Source organism: Stegostoma tigrinum, chromosome 3, assembly GCF_030684315.1.
Source record: "Stegostoma tigrinum isolate sSteTig4 chromosome 3, sSteTig4.hap1, whole genome shotgun sequence".
Classification (NCBI taxonomy): Eukaryota; Metazoa; Chordata; class Chondrichthyes; order Orectolobiformes; family Stegostomatidae; genus Stegostoma; species Stegostoma tigrinum.
In genome coordinates this window covers 47941957-47954598 of record NC_081356.1, presented here as the reverse complement: position 1 = coordinate 47954598, position 12642 = coordinate 47941957, and the positions used below count along the sequence as shown (strand labels likewise).

Below are 12642 nucleotides of genomic sequence, written 5' to 3'. Positions count from 1 at the left end.
GGATGTTGCCTGGGCTGGAGAGTTTTAACTATAAAGAAAGACTGGACAGATTGTGGTTGTTTTCCTTTGAGCAGTGGAGATTGAGAGGAGATATGATTGAGATGTATACAACTATAGCCATAAATAGGGTAGACAGGAAGAAACATTTCCACTTGAGGGAGAGATTGGTGACGAGGAGCACAGATTTAATGTAATGGGCAAAAGGTTTAGTGGTTTTTTTGGTTCAGTCATCGCTTCAGGATGTCACTGGTCAGGCCAACATTTTTTGCCCATCCGTAGTTGCCCAGAGTGCAGTTAGGAATCAACCATATTGCTATGGATCTGGGGTCACGTGTAGACCAGACCAGGCAAGAATGGCAGATTCCTTCCTTACTGAGCATTAGTGAACCAGATGGGCTTTTCCTGGAAATTGACAATGCTCATTATTAGACTCTTAATTCCAGATTTTTTTATGAATTCAAATTCCACCATCTCCCAAAGTTGGGTTTCACCTTGGGTCCCCAGAACATTAGCTGGATCTCTGGGTTAACAGTGTGGTGATAATACCATCATTTTCTACATGTGAGGAAAAACCTTTTCATCCAGAGAATGATTTGAATCTGGAACTCACTGCCTGTAAGGATGGGACAGTAAGAAACCCTTACAACATAGAAGAAGTATCTAAATGTGCAATTGCGATACAGAGACGTTCAAGCCTTTGTAACAAGTGCCAGAAATTGGGATTAGACATTCAGGTGTTTGCTTTTGAAAGGCGCAGATACAATGAGCCAAAGAGCCTTTTATTTGCTGTATTTCTCTAGAACTGTATGTCAATGGGATGATCAACCAATTGTTATTCCATACTTTCTTTAAAAACTATGCTGCAAAAATCGACCAATTTGTCATTTCATTCCTAGAAAAACTCACAGCTGCTCTATGTGACCCTTTAAGAGACTACATTTTTTTAACAGCATATCAACAGAGTGTGAGAAGTTGATAGTAAAACGTTATTCAAACCTGGCTCTTCAACCAGGGAAATGGCTCTTCTTCCTAGTATTAATATTTGGAGCAGTGGCCCTCTTTGTTATTCTGCTGTCAAGCTCTGGGTACCTCATTGCAGGTATCCTGAGTGCAGGGAGTGATAATGTATGGCCATGAGGACATTAGGATGCTTCATTCTTGTCTCCCCATCGTTTTCTCCCAGCATGCTTTCTTGGGTATGCAGAGGTTCCCCACATTAAAAACCCAGAGTTTCCCGGTGTCTTTGATCTCTGCAGGCCTTCGTAGTCCCACCAAGGACCACTATTAGGTTCTGGCACCATTTGGCTAGCAAGACTTGACAGTTGTCAAGGTTGGGACATTGAAGGACAGACGCCAAGTCTCTGCTTGTTTAGGTCACAGGGAGTTTAATAATTGTTGTGTGGTCATGTTTATTAAACACAATCATTTTGACATTGACTTCACCTCTGGGTGGGTGAGCAGCTTAACTCCCATGACTACCACCATCACCTCCCCACAGTAAAGTCCTGCTGGGGTATCACCCAGCATAAATAAATAATGCTAACTCTGGCTTTGCATTCACATAATGTAAAGTGTATGAATTTCCTTCCTGCATACTTATTAATATCTGTTTGTCTTTATTGTTTTGCCTTAGTTTAAAGAAATCCTTGTAGTGCAGGAAAAGAACTACACACAACTTCTCCAAAAACACAAATAAAATATCCTACTTGTTATTTTGGATCAGTTATAGTCTTGTTCAAAGTGCAACAGTAATGTACTCGTTGAAACAAGAAAGAAACTATAGAATCCCTAAAGTGTGGAAACAGGCCATTTGGCCTAACAAGTCCACACGACCCCTCCGAAGAGCATCCCACCCAGATTTATTTCCCTACCCCTGCATTTCCCATGTCTAACCCACCTAACCTAAACATCTCTAGACACTGCAGGCAATTTAGTATGGCCAATCCACTTACCCTCCACATCTTTGGACTGTGGGATGAAACTGGAGCACCCAGAGGAAGCCCACACAGATACAGGGAGGACGTGCAAACTCCACGCAGATAGCTTCCCAAGGATGGAATCAAACCCAGGCCCCTGGCACTGTGAGGCAGCAGTACTAACTGCCGAGCCACCGTGTCACCCATCATGAAACACCTGCGTTAACAGGTCCTTGAGTTCTTGCAGATGTCATCTTAATCTCTCGTACTTTAACATCCCCACAGAAAAATAAAGTTGTTATATGCATAGAGAGCCCTGTTCTTTATGTGGCAAAAAGGAATGTCCATACTTTGCTCCACAGGGCAATTACCTGACTAATCAGGTTCTACCTGCCAGACTTGAATTTAATTGGTTGTTCAAGACAGTTAACACTTGGCGCTTTATCCATGTCAACTATAGTCCATCCTATCAGTGTCCACTTGTCATTCTGTATAAATTGTTGTCTCCCTTCTAAAGTTGGTTTTCTTGTGTTTCAATTGCAAAGTGAAAAATTTCATGCCTCTTTTAGCATTATTTATGTTCTGTACAATCAAGCTATGCAATCAAGTTCTCCACATCCTGCAAAACATCATTCACTGTCTCCCACTCCATCATTTACAGTTCCGTTTGGCAACTTGCACAACTACGATTTTCTCACTTTTCCAATCCTGTGTTCTTTCATTGTTAAAATTGCATTCAAAGCCTGATCAAATGTGTGTTAATGAACTAAGCATGCAAACTCTGATCTCTTCTTTATACATGTGTAGACAATTGAAGCCCCAATCTCAGTACTTTAGACTTCTTCACCATTGCGATAGATATTCGGATCCACAACCATCACTTAGCAATGTAGTCCTTTTGGTCAATGTGATTTACAGTGCTAATCCTATTTGTTACATTCTCCTTTTACTTTAAATTAAGATCCTTCTTCAGATGTACAGCTATGTAACATTCGTCATTGACCACCTGCCACCATTGCCAACTGAACTGTTTCTGTGTCATCCCTGTTAGAGCTAATGGCCCACAAATAATGCCATTGTAAAAAAAAACTAATATTTGTCTTTTCAACTCATGCATTTTCCATTTTCGGATTATTATTCCGATTCCTTCTCTAGCTTACTCTGCTTTAGAATAACTATGATGGCCAGTTGTTGAACATTTTGCAAGCAATTCAATCATTTTTTTCATTGATGGAGAAACCAATATTCCTGCTCTGGCTGTTGTTTGGCAAGCAGACCCAGCAAGAATAGCATGTTTGAACTCTGGTCAGCAGGCTCAGAGTCCAAAGCTTTCGAGAACAGATATTACTTCCTCACAAGGTTATTGCTGTTCTAATCTGAATCAATTATTTACAAAGTGACCTTTTCTTGTCACTGTTTATTCAAAGGAATTGATATTTAAGATCCTTCCAGAGGTGAAGCTATTTAATTAAATAATAATACACCTAAAATAATTTTTCCTCTCTTCACTTCTAGCATATCTAGAAGACAGCTTTGTAAAGTCCGGAGTCTTCAGCATTGGAGAGCTTGTGCGAGTTTCACGAAGTAAGTATTACCTCTAGCTGGGTTTCATTTTAGAAAACCAATTATCCATTATAGACCAAGCTGAATTCTGTACTGTTAATTGCCAGATAGAAAGTGATACAAGTATTGCCAACTATATGTACTGAAATTGAAACTGGAAATGTGTCAGCATGTGGAAATGGTAGACCTTATGAAGAGAACATTCAGTTGTCATAATTTATCTTGCAGTTTGGGCTAATTTCCACAGGTCCTTGTGCACAAACACTGCAAAAATCAGCTTTCATAGGCAAATCCACTATGAACTGAAACTTTTCTGTTTAATTATGTCAATGTATGGCATAATTGACAGTGCAAACACTACATTTTGAACTGGCATTAGGAATAATATAGAGTGAGCAGTTCTTATATCCCTGAATCATGAGAAAAATAAATCCACGGTAATAGACAAGTTAAGATACAAATATGGCTATATTGTCAATCGCAAAATTATACAGAAAGAAGTACATCAGCAGATAGCTTTTACAAAATGAAAGAATAGTCATTTTAAAATACAGCATTCTTCATAAGTTTTAACCATGAGTCCACTTTATCAGAAATAATCAAGATGAAATATCCACGAGTCTCCAATGTTGTCCCATCCATTATACAGTTCATCAGATTACCACCACCACAGTGAGAACAATGATCTAGCCCACAATGTCACAGTAAAACAGGGAAATTGAAGTGCAGGAGTTTTAACCTTCTGTAGATTATTTATCTTTGGTGCCTAGCTAACACAAAGGAAATAAAACAAAAGCTGCACTTCAAAATTACTTAAAGCTAATTAATTAATTATTCTGCTAATTATCTCGCATTGACATATCAGCAACAAAAGGAACCTATGGCTGTAAATACTTCAAGAAATAAGGCCTAACTTACAAGGTGTTAAAATTCTCAGGGAGAATATTATTAATAGTTCAAGGGGGCTCTTGACCTGCACTGGTAATGTCCCTACCTCTGAACCAAGTGGCTGAGGTTCAGGCCCCACCTACTCTAGATGTGTATAATAAAGTAATTGTTGATTAAGAAATAGTTATTTATTTTTTAAACGTAAATAAATGTTCCCGTTTATAGCAGAATGGATGATATAACTAGATTTCATGGTTTAAGATGTTTATTGTAACAAACAGGCTAAAAGCACTATTGACTCAACATTAATTTTATTGAAAACTTGTATCTTAAACTGCAGAACAGGTCATTTAAAACAAGCAAAGCAAACAGATCACAATCAGGAACATGTTACAATATCCTTTATGTAGACATTCAATTCATCTAAAACCAATCAGAAGTGATTTTAGATGCTTTGAATTTTTTCTTTCAAAACTGAGAAATTCTTAAGCCCAGAAATGGCCTTCATGGTGGGAGTATTACAAGAAATCCTTCCATTACCAGAAGCCATACAAATCTTTAAACATTGTCTTCTTTTATGTAGAATCCCCACAGCAGGCCATTTGGTTCAATGAGTCCACACTGACCTTCTGAAGAGCACTCCACCCAGACCCATCCTCATTCCCGTACTCTATCTCTGTAACCCTGCTAAAATGCATGACTACCAGGATACTAATCTCAGGACTATTACCTGTGTCACAGGCTAGTGAGGCTAGGAATGCTGGGTGGGAGGTTTGTCAGAGGTCTTCAGGAGGATTTAAACTCGTGTGGCAGATTGTTGGTGGGGAACCAGAATACTAGGCAAATAAGTGCAGGGACTGGGGAAAAAAGTGTGACAGAAATATGGATAGCGCAGTGTAGGAGTGGGCATTTGGAAGTCGTGGGGCTCAGACGGACTGGAGGACTGAAATGCATTTACTTCAATGCAAGAAATGTAGCAGGTAAGTCAGATGAACTAAGAGCATGGATTACTGCATGAATTATGATGTTAATACCATTATAGAGACATGGTTCAAGGAGAGACAGAACTGGACCATAATATTCCTGGATATTGTTGTTTTAGAAGGGACAGAAAGGGAAACAAAGGGGATGGGGGAGTTGCATTGCTGATTATGGATCACATCACAGCTGTGTTGAGAGGGGATGCATCGGAGGGATCTTGCAATGAGGCATCATGAGTTGAGTTCAGGAATAGGAAGGGTAAAGTCACAATATTGGGAGATTTCTATAGACTTCCCAACAGCCCATGGTAGACAGAGGAGTAGATATGTAGTCAGATACTGGACAAGTGTGAAAAGAGCAGGGTAGTTGTGGTGGGTGACTTCAACTTTCTTCTTATTGACTAGGAATCTCCTGGACCCAGGGGCCCGGATGGAGAGCAATTTGTAGTTGCGTTCAGGAGGACATTTTGAAACAGTATGTTGACAATCCAACCAGAGAGGAGGCCATATTAGACTTAGTCCGAGGGAATAAGCTAGGACAGGTGATTGATGTTTCAGTAGGAGAGCGTTTTGGGCTGAGTGACCTTAACTCCATAAGATTTCAAGTAGTCATGGATAAAGAAATACATGGCCCTTGGGTGAATGTGCTTATTTGGGCAAGAGCCAATTATACCCAAACTAGACAGGAACTGGAGAATGTGGGTAGGAAGCAGTTTTTTGAGTGCCAATCTACCTCTGGCATGCGGGAGGCTTTTAAAGAACCGTTGACTGAAGTGCAGGACATGCATGTCCCTGCAAAACTAAGGGATAGGAATGGCAGGATTCAGGAACCATGGATGACAAGGGGAATTTTAAGGTTAGTCAAAAGAAAAAGAATATGATAAGTCTAGGCAGTTACAAATTTACGAAGCCTTGGAAATGTACAGAGAAATTAGGAAAGAACTTAAATGTGCAATTTGGAAGGCAAAAGGGGGCCATGAAATGCCTTTAACAAACAGGATCAAGAAGAATCCAAGATAACAAAATGTGTAGCTGGATGAACACAGCAGGCCAAGTAGCATCTCAGTGTGCTCTTGAGATGCTGCTTGGCCTGCCGTGTCCATCCAGCTACACACTTTGTTATCAAGGAGAATCCCAAGGGTTTTTATGCATATGTTAGGAGAAAGAGGGTAACAAGGGAAAGAATTGGCCTAGTCAAGGATAAAGGAGGAAGGTTATACTTAGAGCCACAGGAAGTGGGGGAGATCCTGAATGAGTACTTGGTATCAGCTTTCACCAAGGAGAAGGACATGACTAATTTTGAGGTCAGGGATGAGTGTGTGAATACTGTAGAGAATGTCAACATATTGAAAGAGGAAGTTTTGGGATTCCTAAATTGCATTGAGATAGACAAGTCCCCAGGACCAGATGGGATCTACCTCAGGTTGTTCAGAGAGGCAAGGGAGGAAATAGTTCGGGCATTGGAAGAAATCTTCACATCCTCGTTGACCACATGTGAAGTTCCAGAGGACTGGAGATGAGAGAATATTGTTCTCTTATTCAAGAAAGGATGCAGGGATAATCCAGGAAACTATAGGCTGACGAGTTTGAAGTCTGTGGTGGAGAAGCTCTTGGAGATGATACTGAGGAACAAAATATATGTGCATCTGGAGGAAAATGGATGAGCTAGGGACCGGTATCATGGTTTTGATTGGGGAAGGTCATGTCTCACCAAACGGATTGAATTTTTCGAAGAGGTAACAAGGATCATTTATGAGGGAGGGGCTGTGGATGTAGTTTATATGGACTTTCGTAAGATATTTGACGAAGTCTTACTAGGCAGGTTGGTACAAAAACTAAAATCACAAGGGATTCGAGATGGCCTGGCTAGATGGATAGAAAACTGGCTTGGGTAGAGGGTAGTGGTGGAAGGTTATTTTTTAGAATGGAGACCAGTAACTAGTGATGTTCCACAGGGGTCAATCTGAGGTCCTTTGTTGTTTGTAGCATATATAAATGATCTGGAGGAAAATCTAGGTGGTCTGATAAGCAGGTTTGCTGATGATACGAAGATTGGTGGAGTTGCGTTAGTGCCAACGATTGTGGATGTATACAACAGGATATAGATTGGTGACTTGGGCACAGAAATAGCAGATGGAGTTTAATCCAGACAAATGCGAGGTGATGAATTTTGGAGGATCAAATTTAGGTGTGAATTATATTGTAAATGGCAGAACCCTTCGTAACACTAATGTTCAGATGAATCTGGGCGTGCAGGCCCACAGTTCCCTGAAAATGGCAACACAAGTACCCAAGGTGATGAAGAAGTTATGTGGCATGCTTGCCTTCATCGCCCAGGGCGTGGAGTACAAGACTTGGCAAAACATATTGCAGCTATATAAAACCCTTATTAGGCTGCATTTGGAGTATTGTGTGTAGTTACGGTTACCACGCTACCAGAAGTGATAGTGGAAGTTTTGGAGACAGTACAGAAGGGATTCTCCAGAATGTTGTCTGGTCTCCAGGACATTGACTATGAGGAAAATTATAGAAATCAAAAAACCTACAGTGTGGAAACAGGCCTTTGGCCCAAAAAGTCCACACCGCCCCTCCGAAGAACATTCCACTCAGACCCATTCCTCTGCCCTTGCATTTCCCTTTTCTAACCCACTTAACCTAAACATCCCTGGAGACTATTGGCAATTTAGCATGGCCAATTCCCACTAACCTGCACATCTTTGGACTGTGAGAGGAAACTGGAGCACCCGGAGGAAACCCATGCAGACGTGGGGAGAATGTGCAAAATCCACGCAGATAGTTGCTCGAGTTTGGAATCGGTCCCTGGCGCTGTGAGGCAGGAGTGTTAACCATTGAGCCACCATTAAAAAGACTAGGATTGTTTCCACTGGAAAGATGGCAGCTGAGAGAAGACCTGATAGAAGTCTACAAAATTATGAGAGGCATTGATAGGATAGATAGCCAGATGCATTTTCCCAGGGATGAAGTTTCAGTTACAAGGGGGGCACAGGTTCAAGGTCAGAGAGGGAATGTTTAAGGGAGATATGTGAGGGAAGTTTTTCATGCAAAGTGTGGTAACAGCCTGGAATGCACTACCAGAAGAGGTGATGGAATCGGGCACATTGAAGATATTTAAGAGGCACCTAGATGGTACATGAATAGGGAGGGAATAGAGAGATATGGATCAAAAAATGGCAGGTTTGTTTTTAGATTAATTAGGGCACGGTGGTCAGCCCAGGCTTGAAGGCCTAATGCACCTAATCTACACATCACTGAATGCTATAGGTAATTAGCATGGCCAATCCACCTAACTTGCATATCTTTGGACTGTGGTTAGAAACTGGAGTGGCTGGCAGAAACCTATGTAGACACAGAGAGAGTGTGCAAACTCAACACAGACAGTCACCTGAAGCTATAATCAAACCTGGGTCCCTGGCATTGTGAGTCAGCAATGCTAACCACTGAGCCACCATACTGCCCCAGAAGTTTGCAAATTTGATCTTTTGAATTTAAGCATAAGCGTTGGCCCACAATCTAGTGTGGTCAAACAGAAATTTTCAGTTTCTAAGTGACCTTTCAGTTAACCCTGACAGACTCTCTATGTCTGTAACTGTTCAGGGATATTTTGGACACACTTCCACTCCATATTCATTTGCATCACAATGTGGATCACATTGTCCGAGTATCTAAGTTGGGAGCAAATGTGAATTCCTTAGCACCTATTTCCCAGTAAATCAGCCTAGACCGTGCTTTAATCTTTAGCAGGCTCAGCACCTAGGCTATTGTAAGGCAGACTTCAGCACAAATTCAATGACTTCATTCATTTTACTCTTAATCTATACACAGTCCCAAAACATACTTTATAAAACTTAAGTATTAAAAAAAGCGAGCCTACAATTTAGAACTAAGGAATCAAAGGACAAGATTAAGTTTTATGACTTTTACTGTAACAAAGCGATATAAGAGCAACATTGATAATGTTGACTCTGTCACTAATACTCTAGACTGCTGAAACAGTGACCTTACTTAATGTTTTAACTTGTCAAATAACCCCTCACCACATAAATAAACTTTACAACATGATGCCTATAGAACTGCAGTCTTGACAGGAAACAGTCCACATTTCCTCCCAAATTCCAGTGGGCTCAGTACTTCCACACATCACCAAATCATAATGTTGAGTGACCATTGAGAAGCATGTTCCTCAGGATATCCAAACTAACTCGCATCAGTAGAGCTTAATCCAGCAATTTCTCCTTCCAGCCTAACCTGAGCAAATTTATCAGGTTTAGGTTGCCATTGGATGCATCTCCCTTATCAGAGACCATCATCCCTCCTGAATTCAGCCTGGTAGTTTGCATAAGAGCTTTCTTCAGTCTGAGACTCTGGTGAATGTTACATTCTCCTGGCTCTGTGCACTGTGATAGAGCCAGTGAATGATTAAGATGGTAGAAGGAATGCCACTCAAATGAACTGCTTTTTCTTATGTGTTTCAAGTTTGTTGAATATTGTTGTAACATCTCCAATTTTGGTGAATGGGAAGCCTGATTTTTGCCTTATACATAGTAGACAGGCTTTGAGAAGTCAGGAGGTGAATTACTCACTGCAGAATTCATAGCATCTGATATGCTGTGTAATAGTCACAGTATTTATTGATTTGGCTCAGATGTTATTTGATACTTGTCGGCCAAACCTGGATATTGTCCAGGCCTTGCTGCATCTGCACATGGACTACTTCAATATTTGCTGAGTGCAAATGAGTACTGAGCATTGTGCAACATGATAGTTATACACGAAGAAAATTGCAAGCCCAAGGGCAGTGAACATTCCCACTTATGAATGTGTGATGAAGGAAGGTCATTGATGAAGCAAGTAAATATGGTTGTACCTAAGACACTACTCTGAGGAACTCATGCAAAAATGTCCTGAAACTGAGAAGACTGACTTCCAACATCCATTTTCCTATGTGCCAGGAATGACTCCAGTCAGCAGAGTGTTTCTCTTCTGGTTGCCATCGATTGTAATTTGTTAGGGCTCCTAGTTGTCAGAATCAGTCATGTAGGGCCTTGATATCAAGGACAGCCGTTCTCACCTCATGTCTGGATTTTAGCTCTTTTGTCCAAGTTTGAACTAAGACTTTTGAAACCGAGTGGCCATTACAGAGCTCGAAGGTTTTTGGAAGAATATATCCCGAACTTCTCTTTAGGAACATATTTAATAATGCAGTCTTCGGTTACCTGCTGCCTGATGGTATCTTTTAAAACGGCACTCTTCACCTTCACTGCTTCAATGAATAGAGCCTCAATTTTAGTTTTTGCTATTTGTAAGTGAAACTTGTCTTCCTGATATTATCTTTGTGGATCTGATTTGTGGGCTTCACATTTCAAATGACACAATACTCTAACTGCAGCTTCATCAATCATATAAAATCTCTCAGAATTATCTCTTTGCTTTTATACTGTTGATGCCCACATATACATTTTAGGGTCTGTTGTGCCAAAATGAACCACGTGACTAATCTGATAAACAGGCATTTGTATGTGATATTGTACAAATTTAGATACCAACACAAGGCAGCTAAAGAAAATAACAAAACAACTAATACGTAGATGCTAAAATCTGAAATTGTACAAGAAAGCACTTCACAGGTTAGACAGCATCTATGGAGAGAGAGAAGCAGTGTTTATCAGGTGGAATTCTCCCCTCCTGGGAAGCAATGACAATGGAAATTAATTGTGCAAATTAGCCTTTGAGAGAAAAATGCCCCTATTTGGGACCTAATCAATTAAATGATGTCGAGAACACCCGCAGAAGATTTCCTTGCCCTGCCAGCAATTTACACAATTAATGACTTGTTAAGGGCCCAACTCATCCACAATTACCTGTCTTCCTGCTGACAAAGAAACTGTCTGGTTTTTGCCATGTTTGATAGGGCTTAGGGTGTACTTTCATTTGCCCAATCTGGATCGAATTGTAGCTGCACATGGAAAGGTGATCCTCGAAAAAACCAGTCCCCTCACCTTATCACTGATCTATTTAACCCTCTCCCCTTCTTTCCGCACAATCTCCACTGCATTAGATGTGAAAGGAAACCACGTATCTTCTCACTTATGGAGCCCCTCAAGCCTAGGCCTCGACCAATAATTTTTAGAAGCCGCCACCCTCTGGCCGAAAGTTTTTGGTGAGGCAGGATCCTGTCGCCAAAGCCTACAGTAGATCAAGAAGCTTACTAGTCAGTCTTAGCAAACTGACTGGCAAGCTTTTTCGATGGTGAGGGTAATGATGCAGTTGCCACTGCACATGCCATTCACACACACACACACACACACACACACACACACTCCCCACACAAACACTCATATGCACAGTATACACATTCTGAAAATAGGAAAATCATGGCTCATATTTTAAATTAAGATAATTTCATTAAAACTGAGTTCAACATATAGCAACTTTTAATCAGGTACAGACAGACAGAAAGATAGGTGGTGGCAGAGATACAGAGAAGGAAAGAACAACTTTGAAGGCTTGTGATGGAGTCAGAGGCGGGGCTAATTAAATATTATCAGGGATAATAGTTCCAACACAAAATTGTGTAATCATGGGATAAAACATTGTAAAATTGGACTAGAGGGGCCATAATTGGCAAAAACCTGATCAACACCTGTAGCTAAGATAACAAGGTGTAGAGCTGGATGAACACTGCAGGTCAAGCAGCATCAGAGGAGCAGGAAGGCTAAAGTTTCAGGCCTAGACCCTTCTCTCCAACACCTGTAGCTGCTGTTAAGAAACATGAGAGCAGCTTTCAAATTATTATAGAATCCCCACAGTGTGTAAACAGGGCCTTTGGCCAAGCAAGTCCACACTGACCCTCACAGCATCTCACCCAGACTCATCCCCAAACACTACAGGCAACTTAGCACAGCCAATCCACATCTTTGGACAACTCTGTTGGGAGGAAACCAGAGTACCCAGAGAAAACCCACACAGACATAGCGAGAATGTGCAAACTCTACACAGACAGCCACCTGAGGGTAGAATTGAACCCAAGTCCCTGGTGCTATGAGGTAGTAGTGCTAACCGCTGAGGCACCATGAAATTGTTGAATTGTTGAATTCAGTCTGGGTCTGGAAAGTCATAAAGCACCTAATTGTCAACCTCATTGAAAGTTGCCACCCAGGTTGACAGGGCTGTTAAGAAGGCATACAGTGTTTTAGCTTTTATTAACAGAGGGATCGAGTTCCGGAACCAAGAGGTTATGCTGCAGCTGTACAAAACTCTGGTGCGGCCGCATTTTG

General features: G+C 41.0%; 1 protein-coding gene across 14 annotated transcripts in view; it reads left to right on the top strand.

The window, feature by feature from the left end:
• Positions 1–12642, top strand: part of LOC125451225 (nuclear factor 1 B-type-like) — a 683573-nt gene that overhangs the window by 510168 nt on the left and 160763 nt on the right. For all 14 annotated transcript variants that reach the window (XM_059644590.1, XM_059644588.1, XM_048528110.2 and 11 more), the window contains one exon: positions 3432–3500. In XM_059644590.1, the coding sequence (XP_059500573.1) occupies positions 3432–3500 (69 nt within the window). The remainder of the gene's footprint in view (positions 1–3431; positions 3501–12642) is intronic.